The 16,561-nt window shown below is 33.3% G+C and overlaps 2 protein-coding genes across 5 annotated transcripts; one reads left to right on the top strand and one right to left on the bottom strand.

Moving 5' to 3' along the window:
- The first annotated feature begins 331 nt into the window (after window positions 1-331).
- LOC114305005 (SUPPRESSOR OF ABI3-5-like) lies at window positions 332-7,411 on the top strand. 4 transcript variants are annotated; one of them, XR_014335236.1, is made up of 6 exons: window positions 332-1,778; window positions 2,931-3,123; window positions 4,464-4,573; window positions 4,683-4,762; window positions 6,842-6,934; window positions 7,184-7,411. XR_014335236.1 is itself a non-coding variant. In XM_082877798.1 (5 exons), exons 1-5 carry the CDS (start codon window positions 1,680-1,682, stop codon window positions 7,218-7,220), a joined length of 492 nt encoding a protein of 163 aa, XP_082733924.1. In that variant the 5' UTR covers window positions 1,580-1,679; the 3' UTR covers window positions 7,221-7,411. The 4 variants fall into 4 exon arrangements, 2 of the variants coding, with proteins under 2 accessions (XP_082733924.1, XP_082733923.1); XR_014335237.1 differs by having other exon boundaries at window positions 1,580-1,778; window positions 6,842-6,894; XM_082877798.1 differs by lacking the exon at window positions 4,683-4,762 and having other exon boundaries at window positions 1,580-1,778; window positions 6,842-6,894.
- Window positions 7,412-12,448: 5,037 nt separating this feature from the next.
- On the bottom strand, window positions 12,449-12,841 carry LOC145795752 (putative mitochondrial protein AtMg01250). Its single transcript, XM_082880633.1, has one exon. It carries the CDS (start codon window positions 12,839-12,841, stop codon window positions 12,449-12,451), a length of 393 nt encoding a protein of 130 aa, XP_082736759.1.
- Between the last annotated feature and the right edge of the window lie 3,720 nt (window positions 12,842-16,561).

Below are 16,561 nucleotides of genomic sequence, written 5' to 3'. Positions count from 1 at the left end.
ACTCAAGTCTTCATCTCTGTTGAATCTTGAAACTTTTGGTGAGTTCTGTTCTCTTTCTTTTTTTTATGCTCCTTTCGTATGTCATTCATAAGATATATTTGTATATGATTATGATTATTATTACTGGAATTATATAAATATAGTGTTTCATTTGGAATGAGGGTTTTGGGTGGGAATGTTGATATTGTATTTGGGTTTTGTAAATCAGAGTCGGAATTTTTATTTTTTATTTTTTATACTATATGTTGATTCAGAATTTTGTATATTGATATTGTATTTGTATCTGTATGTGTGGAAGATGTGGTCTAGGGTTGATGAAATGGTAGGGATTGTAGTGGGTTCATTTGAAGCTGGTTCTTTGTTTTTTGAAGTTGGTTCTCTGTTTTTCATCATTTGAAGCTGGTTCATTTGTTTCTGAACAAGCCCATTAGAACCTCTGCTAGTGACAATCATTTCTCAAAGGTTGGAAGTTTTTAAGTCAAACAAAATTTTGCATTTCATTGCAGTTGTGAATTTGTAATCAACATTGCATCTACCTTTTTCTAAGAAAAATTGATTTAAAGTATAGCGAAGTGGCTGGTGGGTTACTATTGTTGATTCTGATTGCAAAACTTGGAGGTTTGATTATTGAATTTAATTTCACAAAGCTACTATATAGGTATTGGGACATGGAAGAGCATCTCACCTTCAATTAATTTTCATTCAACCAGTGCTGCAGCTTAAGTAGTCTTCTGGTGCTTTTTTATTTATTTTTTATTTTTTATTTTTTATTTTTTTGTATCTTTTACATCATGTCTATCTTGATAACAACACATCACAATGCTTTCCTTCTCTCTCTCTCTCTCTCTCTCTCTCTCTCTCTCTGTGTGTGTGACACCGATAACTCCAATAAACAAGTTATTGGTGTTAGTTGTAGTTTCCAATTTGTGGGTGGACTTGATCTTCTAACTATGGTGTTTGGATATTGGATTTGAGTAGGGATTTATGGATGGAAAGGAAATAAGAAGGGAAAAGTGATAAATTTAGACGTGATCTTTTGAAATTTAAAAAGAAAAGGGAGACCAAGAAAGATTACACATTACGTTCACTAATCAAATTAGATTGATGAATTATTAACGTAGAATTGTGTCAATGAATGAGAACTGTTGAGGAGCATAATTTATACGTATTTTTCTCGATAACCATGTAATGGGCTTGTGGTAAATTAAGGAATTCCCATTTCTAGAGTTTCAGATATTAGTTACCAAGTCTACCACAATGACCCAGCATAAAGACTATATGATATTTCATTTTTGCTCTCAAAATGTCACTTGATTTTGTCACGCTGATTTGATTTTGATTAGACAAATGGGACTGCTTAGCTGATTTATGAGTTGCAACGGGGCTCACTTTAAAAACTATGTAAGATGCAAACTGCAATTATAAAGGCATTGTGGTCATCTCAGTCTTTGTGCTTTTTATTTTTGTCGTATTTTTTTCCACTCTTAATAAAAGTTAGGTTTTTGTAAATATAAATATTTTTTTATCATGTTATTGTTTGTTGAAACATATTGATATTCATGCTCAAACTATGGTTTTTATGTGTTTTCTTGTTCTCCAAGTTGAGGATGCTACCAAAGCTCTTGGAGCAACAAACGGGGCAACTCTAGAAAAGAACGGACAGATTCTGCGAGTACCATATGCAAAAAGCATTCTTGGACTGGGATCAGGGCCATCAGGATCTTCTCAGTCAAGCAGTCTTGCTGCTGCCGCAATTGAGGCAGGCATTTGCTCAACAGGTAGGCATGTATTGTTTCATTTTTATTATAAATGTATAATGGTCTATTCTATACTAAATATGTTAGTGTGGCAATTTTGGATGTTCACTTCTTCGTTATATGTATATACACTGCCATCATGTTGCAACCTGCTCTTTTCTGCTCTCTAGTGCTAGTTAACTTGATCTTATGATGTGTAGCACCAAGGGCGGAGGGAGGGAGGGGGGTTTGTGGCCCCTTCAAGGTTCTGAAAATTTTCATTTCTACATATGTATGCTATTTCTAATTTTTATTTTATTTTTCATATTACATGATAGCCCACCAAATTCAATGTAGCACTCCCAAAAAATTTGTGAAGTCTACATTGTATTAGAGTTGGCTTTCAAAATTTAGTAACTCATATAGTGGTCTCAAACATTTACAATAATATTATGATAGGCATATTTTCTTACAATGTTTTGTTTACCATCTTATGTATCAATTCTATGTTAGTATTAAGCATGAATGGCTAAGGTGATAAACAAATTGTGGTAAAAAAAAAAAATATGATCATCCTAACATTAAGATCCCCTCAACTATTAGCAAATATCACCTTACCGCTTATCTATAAATTCATACATTTTGATCCCTTCAACTATAAAAACTATACAAATAATGTTTAATTGAGATTAATCTCTTATAATTTTATTGGTTCAATTGGCCTCTATTAAGTAATATTCAATAATGATTTAATCAAATAAAATTCATGCCGATCCATTAACAGCTCGGCGAGATCTGCCGTATGACTTCCTATGGAGAAATCCTGGCTCTGCCCCTACGTAGCATCATATACGTTGCAGGACACACTTTGTGCTTGTTCTTGGATTTTTCATAGTTTATTCATCCCATTCTTTATCCCTGCTATCTAGAAAACCACTGTGGTCCTTTTGCTGACCTGAAGCTGTTTTTAGTGTTATGTAATTTAAGGAGAGGATTCATTGCAATGGTAACTCAGGAAGCAAACACTTTGAATGCTCACGATTGCTTCCAACGACACTCACACGTGTATGCACACATGCACACATTCTACCTGGCTGATCTCTTCTTATTTTCTTGTATTGGTTAGATGCAATTAGTCTATATTGTTGACGAACCTGATTGAATAAATACATTCCCTCCTTTCAATCCTTGTAGTATGATGCTGTTGGATGGGCACCAAAGGAGTATAATCCAGACAATAAGCAGCCCTCTGGTGGGCAGAAGCCAAGTGGTGGAGAGGTTGCAGGTCCAAAGGATGCTTATTCATTACAATCTGGCTTTGTTTGGGATGAAGCATCTGGCTATTATTATGATGCTTCTTCTGGATTCTATTATGATGGAAATACAGGTATTTATTTATTTGGAAGCTACATTTTAGTTGTTGTTTTCCTCATTGTTACTATTAAAGCTGTCTTGATTTTATATTTATGCATAATATAGGCAAATGTTGCAAGTGTTGTATCATGTGAGCCATAGACCCCGTGATATCAATGTTGTGTTCTATAAGTGAAAGCTCTGATATGTGTTTCTCATGCAATTGGACTGGTGCACTAGTGTGGCATCCTAAATCTTTAACAATCTTATTCAGTGTGCATCAAATAATTAGTTTCATTAATCATTGGTCTTGTGGTGGCGTTCAATTTTTAAAGGGCCTCTGGTTTGGATTTCTGCTGTCAACTGACCATTACATTGTGACAGCATTTCTATTTTGGAGTTTATGGTTGGCTTGGATTGCTCTGCATTTGTTGATGGTTTTCAGTATGGATTATTTTAAGAAAATATAATTTTAGTAATTATTACAAGGTTTTTTATATTTGAAATTTTGAGCAGAGCCCCGATATTTCTACACTATTCAGAGAGATGAGAGGAGAGACATCACTCAATAGAATTGTACAACTTTGAGAGCAATATTTGTTCGGTGCTGCTAACAAACCTATCCAATATACTAATGGGGGATCTTTCTTCCAAATTTTGAGGTTTACAGAGGGTTAATTTGTGGAGATATACAAAAGTTTTCATGAGGAATATTTCTTGAAAATAATTAATATTTTGTTTTATAAAAAATATTTACTCCTACCAATTTCTTCTTGTGTATTTATTGTCGGTTCATTCAAAGATGTCATTTCTCATGAACATATGGAGTCATGGCCACAAGAAGCCTTAAACCCCCCCAACTCCATGATATTGTCATAAACAGAGTGAAATGATGATATTTTATATTGACATTCGCAACTTCTCAGATAGAAAATGTCATTATTGTTTTGATTTCAACATCTTCTTGTTGTTTTATAATTGTGAGAAAACTTGTGAAATATTCGTATATCTTCATATTCTGTTTTATACTCTGAAAATTCAAAACAATACTAATCAATGAAGGCATGGTTTGTTAGTTAAAATTGGGTTAGTGGTAAACAAATATGTAACATAAAGTATTAATATTTTTTTTTTATTTTTAATGCCATGATCAGGTGAAGCATATCTATGATAATATGTATTCTATTTTTATGCAAGCATGCTTTATTTTGCTGCTAATGAACTGGACGGGTACTAGTGCTAGTGGAGTAGACCAAATAGAATTTGGTCTAGTTTCTGATGAAGATCAATGTTTTATTTATTTATTTATTCTTGTGTTTTGCAGGATTATATTATTATTATTATTATTTTTATTTTTTTTTTATAAATGTGCAGGATTATATTATGATGGTAACAATGGGGTTTGGTATTCTTATGATCACCAAACTCAGCAGTATGTCCCCTACTCTGATCAGAGTGACAATAAAACAGCTGGAAAACAAAATGTGAGATAAATTCTATACTTTTATTACTATTATATTCATGATACTTGTACATCTTCTTCATATTATCTAATTGTTTGTAAATAACCTCTTGCAATTCAATGGAAAAAAGACTTATACGGAAACCGAACTTGATGAAGTGCGAGTTGAATGGATTAATTTCGTACTAAAGAATATGAGTTGAAATCCAATGTAAGTATGATATAACTTCCGTTATTTAAATTGCTAATCAACAATTTCTTTAGTTGGTAAGGAATATATAATCACTTCAAGATTTCATTTTAGATTTGTTGATTCTATGTATATTTGGTTTTATGACTTTAAAATATCTGCTCATACATTGAAGATTTCATTTTGGATTTATTGATTCTATGTATATGTCATATTTATATATGGTAATCCAAACATTTTATACTAATAATAATCAAAGTTGTTATTCATTTTCTATTGATGCAGTAGATGACGAGTCAGTGTGATGAGAAAATGTTCGATTTTGTCTTTTGTAACACAAGAACAATCTCTACAAAAAATATTAAGTTTATTCATATGCTTCTAGTGGTTTCTGAATTAATTTGTGTTTTTTATTTTTCAAGTCAGAAATTTCTTGGAGAAATGCAAAATATGGTCAAAGAATTCAACAATTTCATTTTTTCAAGTTTTTTTATTTTTTAATATATGTAAGCACAGTTAAAAACTTTTTATTAATTCTTTCGTATATAGTTTTAAACATTTAACTTTCATTTATGAAATATATGACGTTATTCCATTCAATATATGGTTGTGATTCAAAATATAGTATATAGTGCGCATTACATTCTTCAAATACATATAACTTGTGATCTTATCTGATTATTAATCACATGTTTTATTAAATATTAATCACACTTAAAATCTGTAAAAGATGTGATCTAAATATTTTTAATCACACTTAAAATGTGTGATCTAAATGTTATTAATCTCACTTAAAATGTGTGATCTAAATATTATTAATCACACTTAAAAGATGCGATCTAAATATTTTTAATCACACTTAAAAGGTGTGATCTAAATGTTATTAATCACACTTAAAATGTGTGATCTAAATATTTTTAATCACACTTAAAAGTTATGATCTAAATATTTTTAATCACACTTAAAATATGTGATCTAAATATTTTTAATCATACTTAAAAGGTGTGATCTAAATGTTATTAATCACACTTAAAATATGTGATTAAAAATGACCCCTTTTAATCACACTCCCAAAAATCACACTTTAACAAAACTAAAAGGTGTGATTAAATAACATACATCACACAAAAAAAGTGTGATTTTTATATGTTTTTGTAGTAGTGTCATTTTACTTTTGTGTATATTTTGTGATGAGGCCTCTCAGAAAGCATTGAGGTAGAAGATCAACAGAGAGCTATTAATTTGGATGAATTGTAGCAACTTCATATTCTTTTGCTTGTAACTTAGATAAAATTTGATTAGAATAGGGAGAGATTTCAAAAAAACTAGAAAGAACACAATCAATTTGCTATGAAATTCCATGTGTTCTTTTTTCCTTATCCTCTAAGCATGTAAGTGAACCATAATAAAAACCAAATAAGTGGCAAAGTGAGAAAGGAAAACTATTAAACATGGATTGGAAGGCTCACATAATAGGAGATTAATTTATGATTCCTTAAAATGCATCTTTCACATCATAGAATAAAGAACTAAGATTTCAGTTTCTATGATTGTATTTTCTGTTTGTTCTTGAGTTTGGTCTGAAGTTTCATGATAATGGTAAGTAACTAGTTGAGTAACTAATACAGGGTATTAAGACAGAACTTTAGATTTGATATAGTTGTGGAAGAAAGAAAGGGATATGAGTTTGGTATCAGTAATTGTTCCATATCTTGTGAAATGTAAATGGATTTTTTCACAATCTATCTTGCCCATGCTTATATGCCCCATAATTATGAACGGTGTAAATTACTCGTTTTTCTTTTTTCACCCAGAAAAATCATCTTATAATGAAATCTCAACAAGTCCTCTAATCTATATTTCAAAGAATTGAATGAAACTAGTGAATAATTTGAAACATCTTTTAAGTTGAAATGATATATAGGAAAAGGATAGATATGAACAATGCAATTCTTTATTATCAAGCATTAAATTTGTTTTACTAGTGATACATTTCATTGTTATATTGGTTCATTCTTCCTTACAGGAACAATCAAAAGCTAACATATTTGTCTTACTAATGATACATTTCATTATTATATTGGTCATTCTTTCTTATAGGAGCAATCAAAGGGTAACATCGCGAACAGAGAAAGGATGTATACAAAACACAGGTGTGGTTCTAGGTCAATCCCTGTTAGAGTAGAAAAACTGGTACGTATCCTTGCACTTTAAGAATTAAATGGACCAATATAAGTTTTATGAACTTACGGCACATTAATGGGATGCACCATTTGTGAATTAGCCTTAAAATTAATTTTTTGTTCTCATAATCTTGAAAAAAAAGTCTGTTAGAGGGGTAAATTGTATAATTGATCTAATTGTAAATTGATGAGTTACTAATGTTTTTAATCTTTTGTATAATTAATTAATTACTAAAGCTTTTAATTAATTTTTTTGCAGATTGGATTGGGGTGGCATTTTTGACGTGCAACAATGATCTAATTTGCTTGAATGTTCATTTTTGTTTGATAAGGATACACATACTTTGTGGAGTTGCACTAGTTATTGTTGGATTTTTGGTAAAATTGAGCAAGTTATAACTTTTGGATATTTTGTGGATATTTCACTATTTTATTGTATTAGGATGAAATTATTTGTGATGATGAATGGATATTTTCATTTTGTTAATTCGTAAATGTGTTGATAACAGGTTAGGTTAAGTTGTGATGGAATTGTTATATTCAACAGATTTCAACATGAACAGGGTTATATTTGTTGAACTAAAATTTAGATTTTGATAAAATAGGTATATAATATGGAAAAAAATATTATGAAATTATTGACAAAATTTCCCATCCCTAAAGAAGGTTCTTTTGTCTCTTATTTCGCTTAGGTGGATGAATAATTTTGTCATGAATTTTTTATTTCGTCATTAAATGCATTTGTCGTGACAAAAAATATTGTCACATTTTGTCACTATTATCCTCAATGTGTGACGAATTTTTTTTGACATTATTTTATCATTTTTAATGATGAATTTGTTTTTGTCTCTATTGGTAGCTTCTTTGACAAAAAAATTTCGTCTTCGTTTGTATTAAACGTGACAAAATTATTTTGTCTACATTTCTTATATTTATGACAATAATTGTGTCTCTAATTTCTCCTTTAATGACAAAATATTTTGTCGTTAATTACTTACAAGTATGTTCCCAACAGAGTGTATTTGAGACAAAAAAATTCGTCACAAATTTATCATTTTTAATGATGAATTTGTTTTTGTCTCTATTGGTAGCTTCTTTGACAAAATTTTTTTGTCTTCGTTTATATTAAACGTGACAAAATTATTTCGTCTCTATTTCTTATATTTATGACAAAATATTTTTGTCTCTAATTTCTTCCTTTAATGACAAAATATTTTGTCGCTAATTACTTACAAGTATGTTTCCAACAGAGTGTATTAGAGACAAAAAAATTGATCACAAATTTATCATTTTTAATGATGAATTTGTTTTTATCTCTATTGGTAGCTTCTTTGACAAAAAAATTTCGTCTTCGTTTATATTAAGCGTAACAAAATTATTTCGTCTCTATTTCTTATATTTATGACAAAATACTTTTGTCTCTAATTTCTTCCTTTAATGACAAAATATTTTGTCGCTAATTACTTACAAGTATGTTCCCAACAGAGCGTATTGGAGACAAAAAAATTCGTCACAAATTTATCATTTTCAATGACGAAATTGTTTTTTCGTCTCTACGACCCTTTAGCGACGAGGCTTTGGCGACAAAACGGGTGACGAAAAATATATATTTTGGGACAAATTTGTTTCGTCTTTAAATCCCAAATTTGTTGTAGTGTGCTAGTCCCCCAAAACGATACTGTTCCTGCCCAGTCGAATGAAACTGAGCCTGGCTAGGTTGCAAAACCCCTAAAGAAGCCCCCGGCTGAGTACAGAAACGTCGAATATGACCCGGCTGATTACACATCCAACAAGTAGGCGGTGCCTGAGCACGAGACTGGTTCAGAATCTGGGCTGATGAAGACCCCAACAACTGCCTCCCCACTGAGCGGTTGATCGGCCCAAAACCCGGCTGGTTAGATGATCCTGGTGGTACAACCACTGGTTGAACTGCTAACCCTGCCCCCTTCCTCTGTGGGCAACCCGAAACCTTGTGGCCCAGTAGACCACATTTGAAACAAATGACACCCCTCTGTTTACCTTCTTTCAAACCCAAATCCGACACTAGAAGGGTAGTTCTAGCCCGACCTCCCTATTGCGGGTTTGAACCCCTCTGCCTCTTAAAAGGCCTACCAACACCCTGAGTCACGGGAGTTGCCGAGATGGCTCCTTCCCCACCCTGCCCCATTGCTAGCACCGCAATCTCCACATGGGCAGCTGCCTCAACAAGCACATTATATCTTTTATGCCAAGACCCCGCTATCCTTACACGGATGTCGTCACGCAGCTTACTCTCAAACTCGTAACAACGCAAGTCCTCCGTCTCTACCAATTCTGGAGCAAACCTCGACAGGTTAGCAAACCATCTTTCGAACCGCACCAAAGGTGTAGTACCTTGGCGTAATTCCACAAACTGTTTCCGCAGCTCTTCCCGAGCGGAAGGAGGGAAATCGCAACTTCCTCGCCTAGGCATCCTAGTAAAGTAACAGAGACGCGTTAGCACACTCATACCTGTGCCGAAGCTAAACACTCACGTTCTAACACATGGACAACTGTAATTCACTCCACATAAGCACATAAACACATAAGCACTTATGAATTTCATTTTGGGATAATGATAGTCCCGAGGCGTTACTAGAGTTCCGGTTAGAAACAGCATTGATCAAGTGCCTTTCCAACAGGACTCCCAGAAACCCAAGGATCCAATCAACATCCTAGAAACTAAATCCCATACCCACATAGTCACATAAGCATGTTATCAATTAAGCACATAGCATATGACACTACATCTAAGTCTCTATCAAGCGAGACAAACCCATTGTGATCCTAATCACTTCCCACGTACCCAAAGTATTCGAACCCGGTACGCTCTGATACCAAGTTGTAACGCCCTCAATAAAAACAAACATTTATATACAAAAGATCCACATTTCCTCAATTCATCAGAGTACTTCATTACAAAAGCATTACACGTTAACAACAAAGGTAAATGCCCTACGGGCTTACAGCTTTCCAAGTTAACACTTGGTTATAAAAGAGAGTATTGACTCGGTTACACATTAAGCCCTTGGCTTGAATTTACATGTAATACATCAAAAGGAGATAAGAGAACAAAAGTCTGTCCGCCTCTAGCCTCCCAAGCTATGTCCTTGGAGGTCGCATGCTACCTGTACCTGAAATGATGTTCCCATATAGGGTGAGCCACAGCCTAGCAGAGATATACTAAACCAACTATAAACAATGCCTAGAAGATTAGCAACTGATAGATGGTCGATACTTACACTTCCATTTACATCTTATTTCAATTCCATGACAACCAAGTCTACGTTACAATTCACTTTTCATTTCTTGTTCAACTTTGGGTTTGAAAACAGGGCTCAGTACTCTGGCCAAAACCTTTTGATGAGATTATAGTTCATCACTAGAACATTTTCAAAATTTACGGTGGATACACATTTTGGTGTTGAATCAATAATACATAAACTACTTCCATACTTCACAAACGATGATGATATACATTTTAGTGCTATATCAAATCAACAAACTTTTCAATAGATAAGCTTGTGAGCTATATCACTACTACAACAGATAAGCATGTGAGCTATATCAATATTACCACAGATAAGCATATGAGATATATCAATATTTCAACAGATAAGCATATGAGCTGTATCAACACTATAACAGATAAGCATATGAGCTATATCTACACTACAACAGATAAGCATATGAGCTATATCTACACTTCACTAGACAAGCATATGAGCTATATCTATACTTCACAAAGATAAGCATATGAGATGTATCTTCACTTCTCTAGACAAACATATGAGCTGTGTCTACGGAGTTCATCCCCCATCTCCTCCCAATCCTATCCGGTTTAGAGGTACATCCCCCATCTTCCCCTAAACCGCGGAGTACATCCCCCATCTTCTCCTCTACACAAGCAATGCATATAAACACAGAATCATATACACATCGATCAATACATAAAGTTAATGTATTCTATCAACCGTCTACACATAATGTATATAAACACATTGGTCATATACACAATCACTCAATACATAAAGTTAATGTATTCTATCAACCATCATACTCTATGACATAACCAAATGATTAGTTTTAGTTTGCCTAATCAACATGCATTGTCTACAACAATCATCACTACCCTCCACCGGTAGCCCAAATTAATTATTTCTAAGCAGGAAATAAATGCACAACTGGATAATATATCAACATTACAACTAGATGAGCGATAAAAGATTCGTCTACACTCTTTAATCCGATACATTCCCAATTTCAACATTCTCAATTCAATTCCTCGCTTTCTTCAATTAATTATATGCATTAATTAATTAAACCAATTAGGGCAAATTACCATAATTCACAAACAACCCTAAGGTTCCATTTCCATCAATGTCCCAACATTAATCTCATTTCTCTATGCCTAACATGCATATAGGTTTATATATTTAAAACCCCAACTCTTGTAAAATTACACAAAGGCCCAAACTTTCTCAAAATTACCCAACAACCCCCAACATATCAAAATGCTAAAATTCAAAGACAAAGCTCATAAAGAGGAGTAGGATATCCCTACCTCGAATGATGGGACGCAACGAAGAAGATGAAGAAACGGAAATGCTCCAAATCTCGAAATTTTCAGATTAAAAGATAGTCCTCAACGATCAACATAACTTTTGTAAAGGCCCAAGGTGAGAAAACAACTCCTACTAGATCAATCCTAAGAGAGAAGTTAGGGTTTTAGTGAGAGGAGCTCTCAAAATACCTTTTTGGAAAAGTAAGAGAGAGAAAAGATGTTGAAAAGTGAACAAAAAGGTCGGATCTCGGCTTTATATAAAAGTCGCCCCGCTCGAGCGGCAACATCCCCGCTCGAGCGTCACTCACAGATCCCCGCTCGAGCGTCCAATCCCCCGCTCGAGCGGCGGATGCACGCTCCCAGAACTTTTACAGACATGATGCCCGCTCGAGCGTCAAAGTCCCCGCTCGAGCGCCAGACACATACTCCCGCTCGAGCGTCCAATCCCCTGCTCGAGCGTATACCACTGCAGACGAAATACTGGATGGGTGATTTCCCCGCTCGAGCGCCAACACCCCCGCTCGAGCGGACAAGCAACAACAGAGTCCCGCTCGAGCGTCAAAATCTCCGCTCGAGCAGAAAGACCAAAAACTAGGCAAAGACTTTACGTTTTAAAACGCAACCAACTTATTCCCAACTTGCCCAACACAACCCCAAGCTCGAACACAAAGAGAAAGGGATAGAAAGAGGATAAGACAATAACACCCTTACGAAATCGAATCCAGATGACAGTTAAGCACGAAAAGGAAAACCGGGATCGCTATAGGATCTCCCCCAGAAAGTTGGCAGACCCAAATATCTGGATCCCAGATTAGCAAGGGCAATGCGCAGAAGATCAGAAATTTGCTGTTTACATCCTTCACTGGTGTTAGTGGAAAACTGAAGGCCTGATTTATCGAAGTTAAGTTGTTGGCCCGAAGCTTGGCCGTACATAGCCAAAACTCAGAGGATTTTATGACAGTGAGCCACATTCGCTTTGAAAAATAAATGAGCATCATCGGCAAAGAAGAGATGTGAAAGCACTGGGCACCCTTGACTGATCTTAATGCCTGAGAACCTACCTGCTGCCAAACTTTTTTGAAGTAGTTTGGATAGTACCTCAATCACCAGTAAGAATAGATAAGGAGAGAGAGGGTCCCCTTGTCGAATGCCCCTAGAAGGTATAAAGGTTGTTCGCACAGCCCCATTAACAACCACAGCGAAAGTAACTGTTGTAATACATTGCATCACCCAGTTAACCCAGATATCATGAAAGCCCATCTTACGCAGAACCGCTTCAAGAAAATCCCATTGAACCCGATCATAAGCTTTGTTAAAGTCGAGCTTCGTAGCCATGGCCGATTGGCGGCCCCGCTTGAGCAGTTTCAGATAGTGAAAGGCTTCATGGGCGACCAGTATATTGTCTTGGATCATACGACCGGGAACAAACGCCGATTGATAAGGTGAAACAATCTTTCCTAAAACTTCTTTCAAGCGATTAGCCAGAATCTTGGTAATGATTTTAAGATTAAAGTTCAATCTCGGACATTTCTTTTGGTCAAGAGAGGGGAAGGGGGATAGAGATAGGGAAAAGGGATCTCACGACTCCATTTCAAGTGTTGAGCTTGGCAAATGGAATTTCATACTTTATTACTATACCAAGGAATGTACAAAAACAATTTTTTTTTTTTTTTTGGCGAATTCATATATATCGGCAAAAATTACGTGTTAATAAAGTTGTGTTTTTGGACCGTCCAACAACATTAAAAGCAATTTTCACAAAATACCTAAATTTTTTTAGAAGTGAAGATTCTGAGAGTTAGTCAAAGATCAAAATAGTGGCTAGTATGATCTAATTTTTAAAACAACGTATATGTATTATCATCCACTAATTTTATATCGCTAAAGGAATATGTATGTGCAGCCATATTGCTTATTCTTCTATCCCCAAAATCCTATCTTCTGGAACAAACATGATTGATTCTATGCATTTGTTTTTACAAATAAAAAATGTATATTACACTGGCCTATCTTAAGGTTTAAAGATAATATAGTAATCTTATAATTTTGATATAGTTACATTAAGTTCATTTGAATAAAAGGGTGAATTATATTAACGGTCCATATAGTTTGAATTTTGTATTACTTTAGTCTCTGACTTTTCAATTGTGACACATTTAACCCTGAATTTTAAATCTTGTTCCAAATAAGGACAATTGAAGATATCATTGCTCAATTTCAAGAGCAAAGTTGTCAATTTGATAAAATATAAACTAATTTGACGAAAATAAATGTCAAAAAAATATTTTTGAATTTGTAAAAATTATTTCTATCCATTAAAGATAAAATTATGTAAAATTTATAAATCTTTTAGACATTTTTTTTTTACCAAATTAATTTTTATTATGTGTTTGGATGATGATCATATAATGGGTGGGTTGCTTTTATTTTCATTAAATTAGTTTCTATTTTTTCAAAAGTCAAATATGGCGACAATTTTGATATCATTATTAAATCAATCTATTAAATCAAACAATTAAAAACTAAAAACATTTCATATATTAAATATATCGATTACATTTTAAAAGCCTAACAATCACCCATTACATGATCATCATCCAAACACATAATAAAAAAAATTAATTTAGTAAAAAAATAAATAAGTAAAGGGCAAATTACTTGGAAGTCCTAATTAAAAGAGGATAAGTTTATTTAGTCTCACAACCTTTTGAATACTCTCAAAAGTCCACTACGTATTTTTCTTCTTCATTATTCTCTGTGCATTTGTTTTTCTCTATATCTTTCTCTTCATGATTTCCGGTGATTGGCGAGCATGCATCACTTCTTCTCTTTCTCTTTCTAATATACAGTCACTGGTGATCGACGACCATCATTGCTTAAGGGTCACTGGCAACTACCGGCTATCGACTCATTACTTCACCCTCACCGACAGCGAAAGAGATGAGTTTCCGATGAATAAGATGAGGAGATCTACTTAGATCTACGTTAGATCTGAATAAATTTATAGGAGATCCGACTAGATCTAAACCAAAAATAGTTGTCAGGGTATAATATTCTCTCTATATCTGTTTCTCTCCTTTGATTTTTCAATTTTTCAATTTTTCTACCATTTCTCTGCTACACACTTCTATTTTCTTGTTTTAATGGAAAAAAATTTCAAGTTTTGAACAAATTGTTCTTAAGTTTTAGTTATAGGCGGTGAAAACTGTAAAATTTTACAGTTTCAGTTTTTTTGGTGTTGAAATGAATCATGCTTAAAAATTATAAAATTTTACAGTTTCATAACATTCTTTAAAACTGTAAAATTTTGCAGTTTCATGACATGTTTTCAGTTTGATTAATAACGATAAATGTTTAATAGAATCATATTGTTACAGTTTCAAAACTTACTTTTCAGTTTGATCAATATTAGAGATTATTTGCTTAAACCCTACAAAAATTTAAAAATAGCATATACTTTTTCCCATCATTTTTTTTTCCTTTTCAATTTATCAATATTTAGTACATTTTGCTATATTTTTTCACTCTAATTTTTCTATTTTTTTTTTCCAGCACATTCCGATGAGTCTCCAATGATGTTGTTTGACGTGCAACGAACATTCTGGACATTCTAGCGACTTCTAGTGACGTTCAGAACATTCTGGTGAACTTCCGACGATACTCTGGCGACTTCCCGGTGATGTTGAATATTCTAGCAAGTTTTCGGTGACTGTTTGACGAAAGTCTGGCAATGATGGGATGTAGCAACGTTTTTAAAGTTATAAAAAATAAATAAATAAATAAAAAGAAGGATTTTTTGGTAACAATTAAAAATATGTAGGATTAATTGGTGCAAGTGTTTTGTTTTGGGATTAGATGAATTTTGAACTTTATGTATGGGACTTACTGGTAACTGCCCCATAAATAAATGTCTAAAAGATTTATCAATTTTACATAATTTTATATTTGGTGGATAGAAATAATTTTTAAAAATTCAAAAATATTTTTTTGACATTTATTTTTGTGAAATTAGTTTATCTTTTATAAAATTAACGACTTTGTCCTTGAAATTGAGCAATGGTATCTTCAATTGTCCTCATTTGGAACAAGATTCAAAATTTAGGATCAAATGTGTTACAATTGAAAAGTTAGTGACCAAAGTGGCACGAGCCCCAAACTATAGGGACTGTCAGTGTAATTCACCCTTAATAAAATTATAGAGACAAAACTAATGCAAATGATATGAAGATACCAAAATACACAATGTAAAATATATGGTTCAATACAAAAGGGATGACAACATTATTTTTTCAAGGACAAAATACAAATACATCCCCTAAGATTTACTTAAAATACAAATTGCCCCTGTGATTTTGAAAATTATTAATATTCCCTTATCAAAAAATTTTATTTAAAATAATTAATGAAAAAAAATAAAATTTCGAAATATGCTCTTATAGAACAAAAAAATTATCTTAATTATTAATTGAAATATATTTATGACATCATTAAACACTACTAATTTACTTGATGGTTTATTCATAAAAAAATTTTATTTGTTATGTGATTAAAAACTTGAAGAGGTATGATATAATTTCCAAATGAGTGTTGCTATTAGCACCCCATCAATTATTTTGGACCCCCCATTTTTTAGTATTTTTTTTTATTACAATGATAACCTCAAGTGAAATTACTAAAAAAGACATTAATAATTTTGGGACATCTCATCTCACAATTAAGCCCATATATTCACTACATCATGAGTTAGGATTTATAAGAGCACCCACCTCTATCACCACCCATCCATCTTCCCCAAATTCCACCTTCAAATCCTACCTACCCTCAAAACCTTGAAAACCCTTGATGGCAATATTCTGGCGACAGCGGTGGTAACTATTTGATTGCATACACTTCTTTGGCAATAACAATGAGTGAAAGTTTTTTTAGCAACTACAACTCCATGGGACGAGATGAGTACAACAATAAAACCTTAAAGAGATTCATAGCTTTGATGGTGTTCTTAACTCAGAGAAGATTGGCCTTGTAAAGGTGAATTTCTTAAAGAAAATGACAAAA

Source organism: Camellia sinensis, chromosome 7 (assembly GCF_055761805.1).
Source record: "Camellia sinensis isolate YWXY chromosome 7, ASM5576180v1, whole genome shotgun sequence".
NCBI classification, from domain to species: Eukaryota; Viridiplantae; Streptophyta; class Magnoliopsida; order Ericales; family Theaceae; genus Camellia; species Camellia sinensis.
This window is presented reverse-complemented; position numbering and strand designations above follow the sequence as displayed.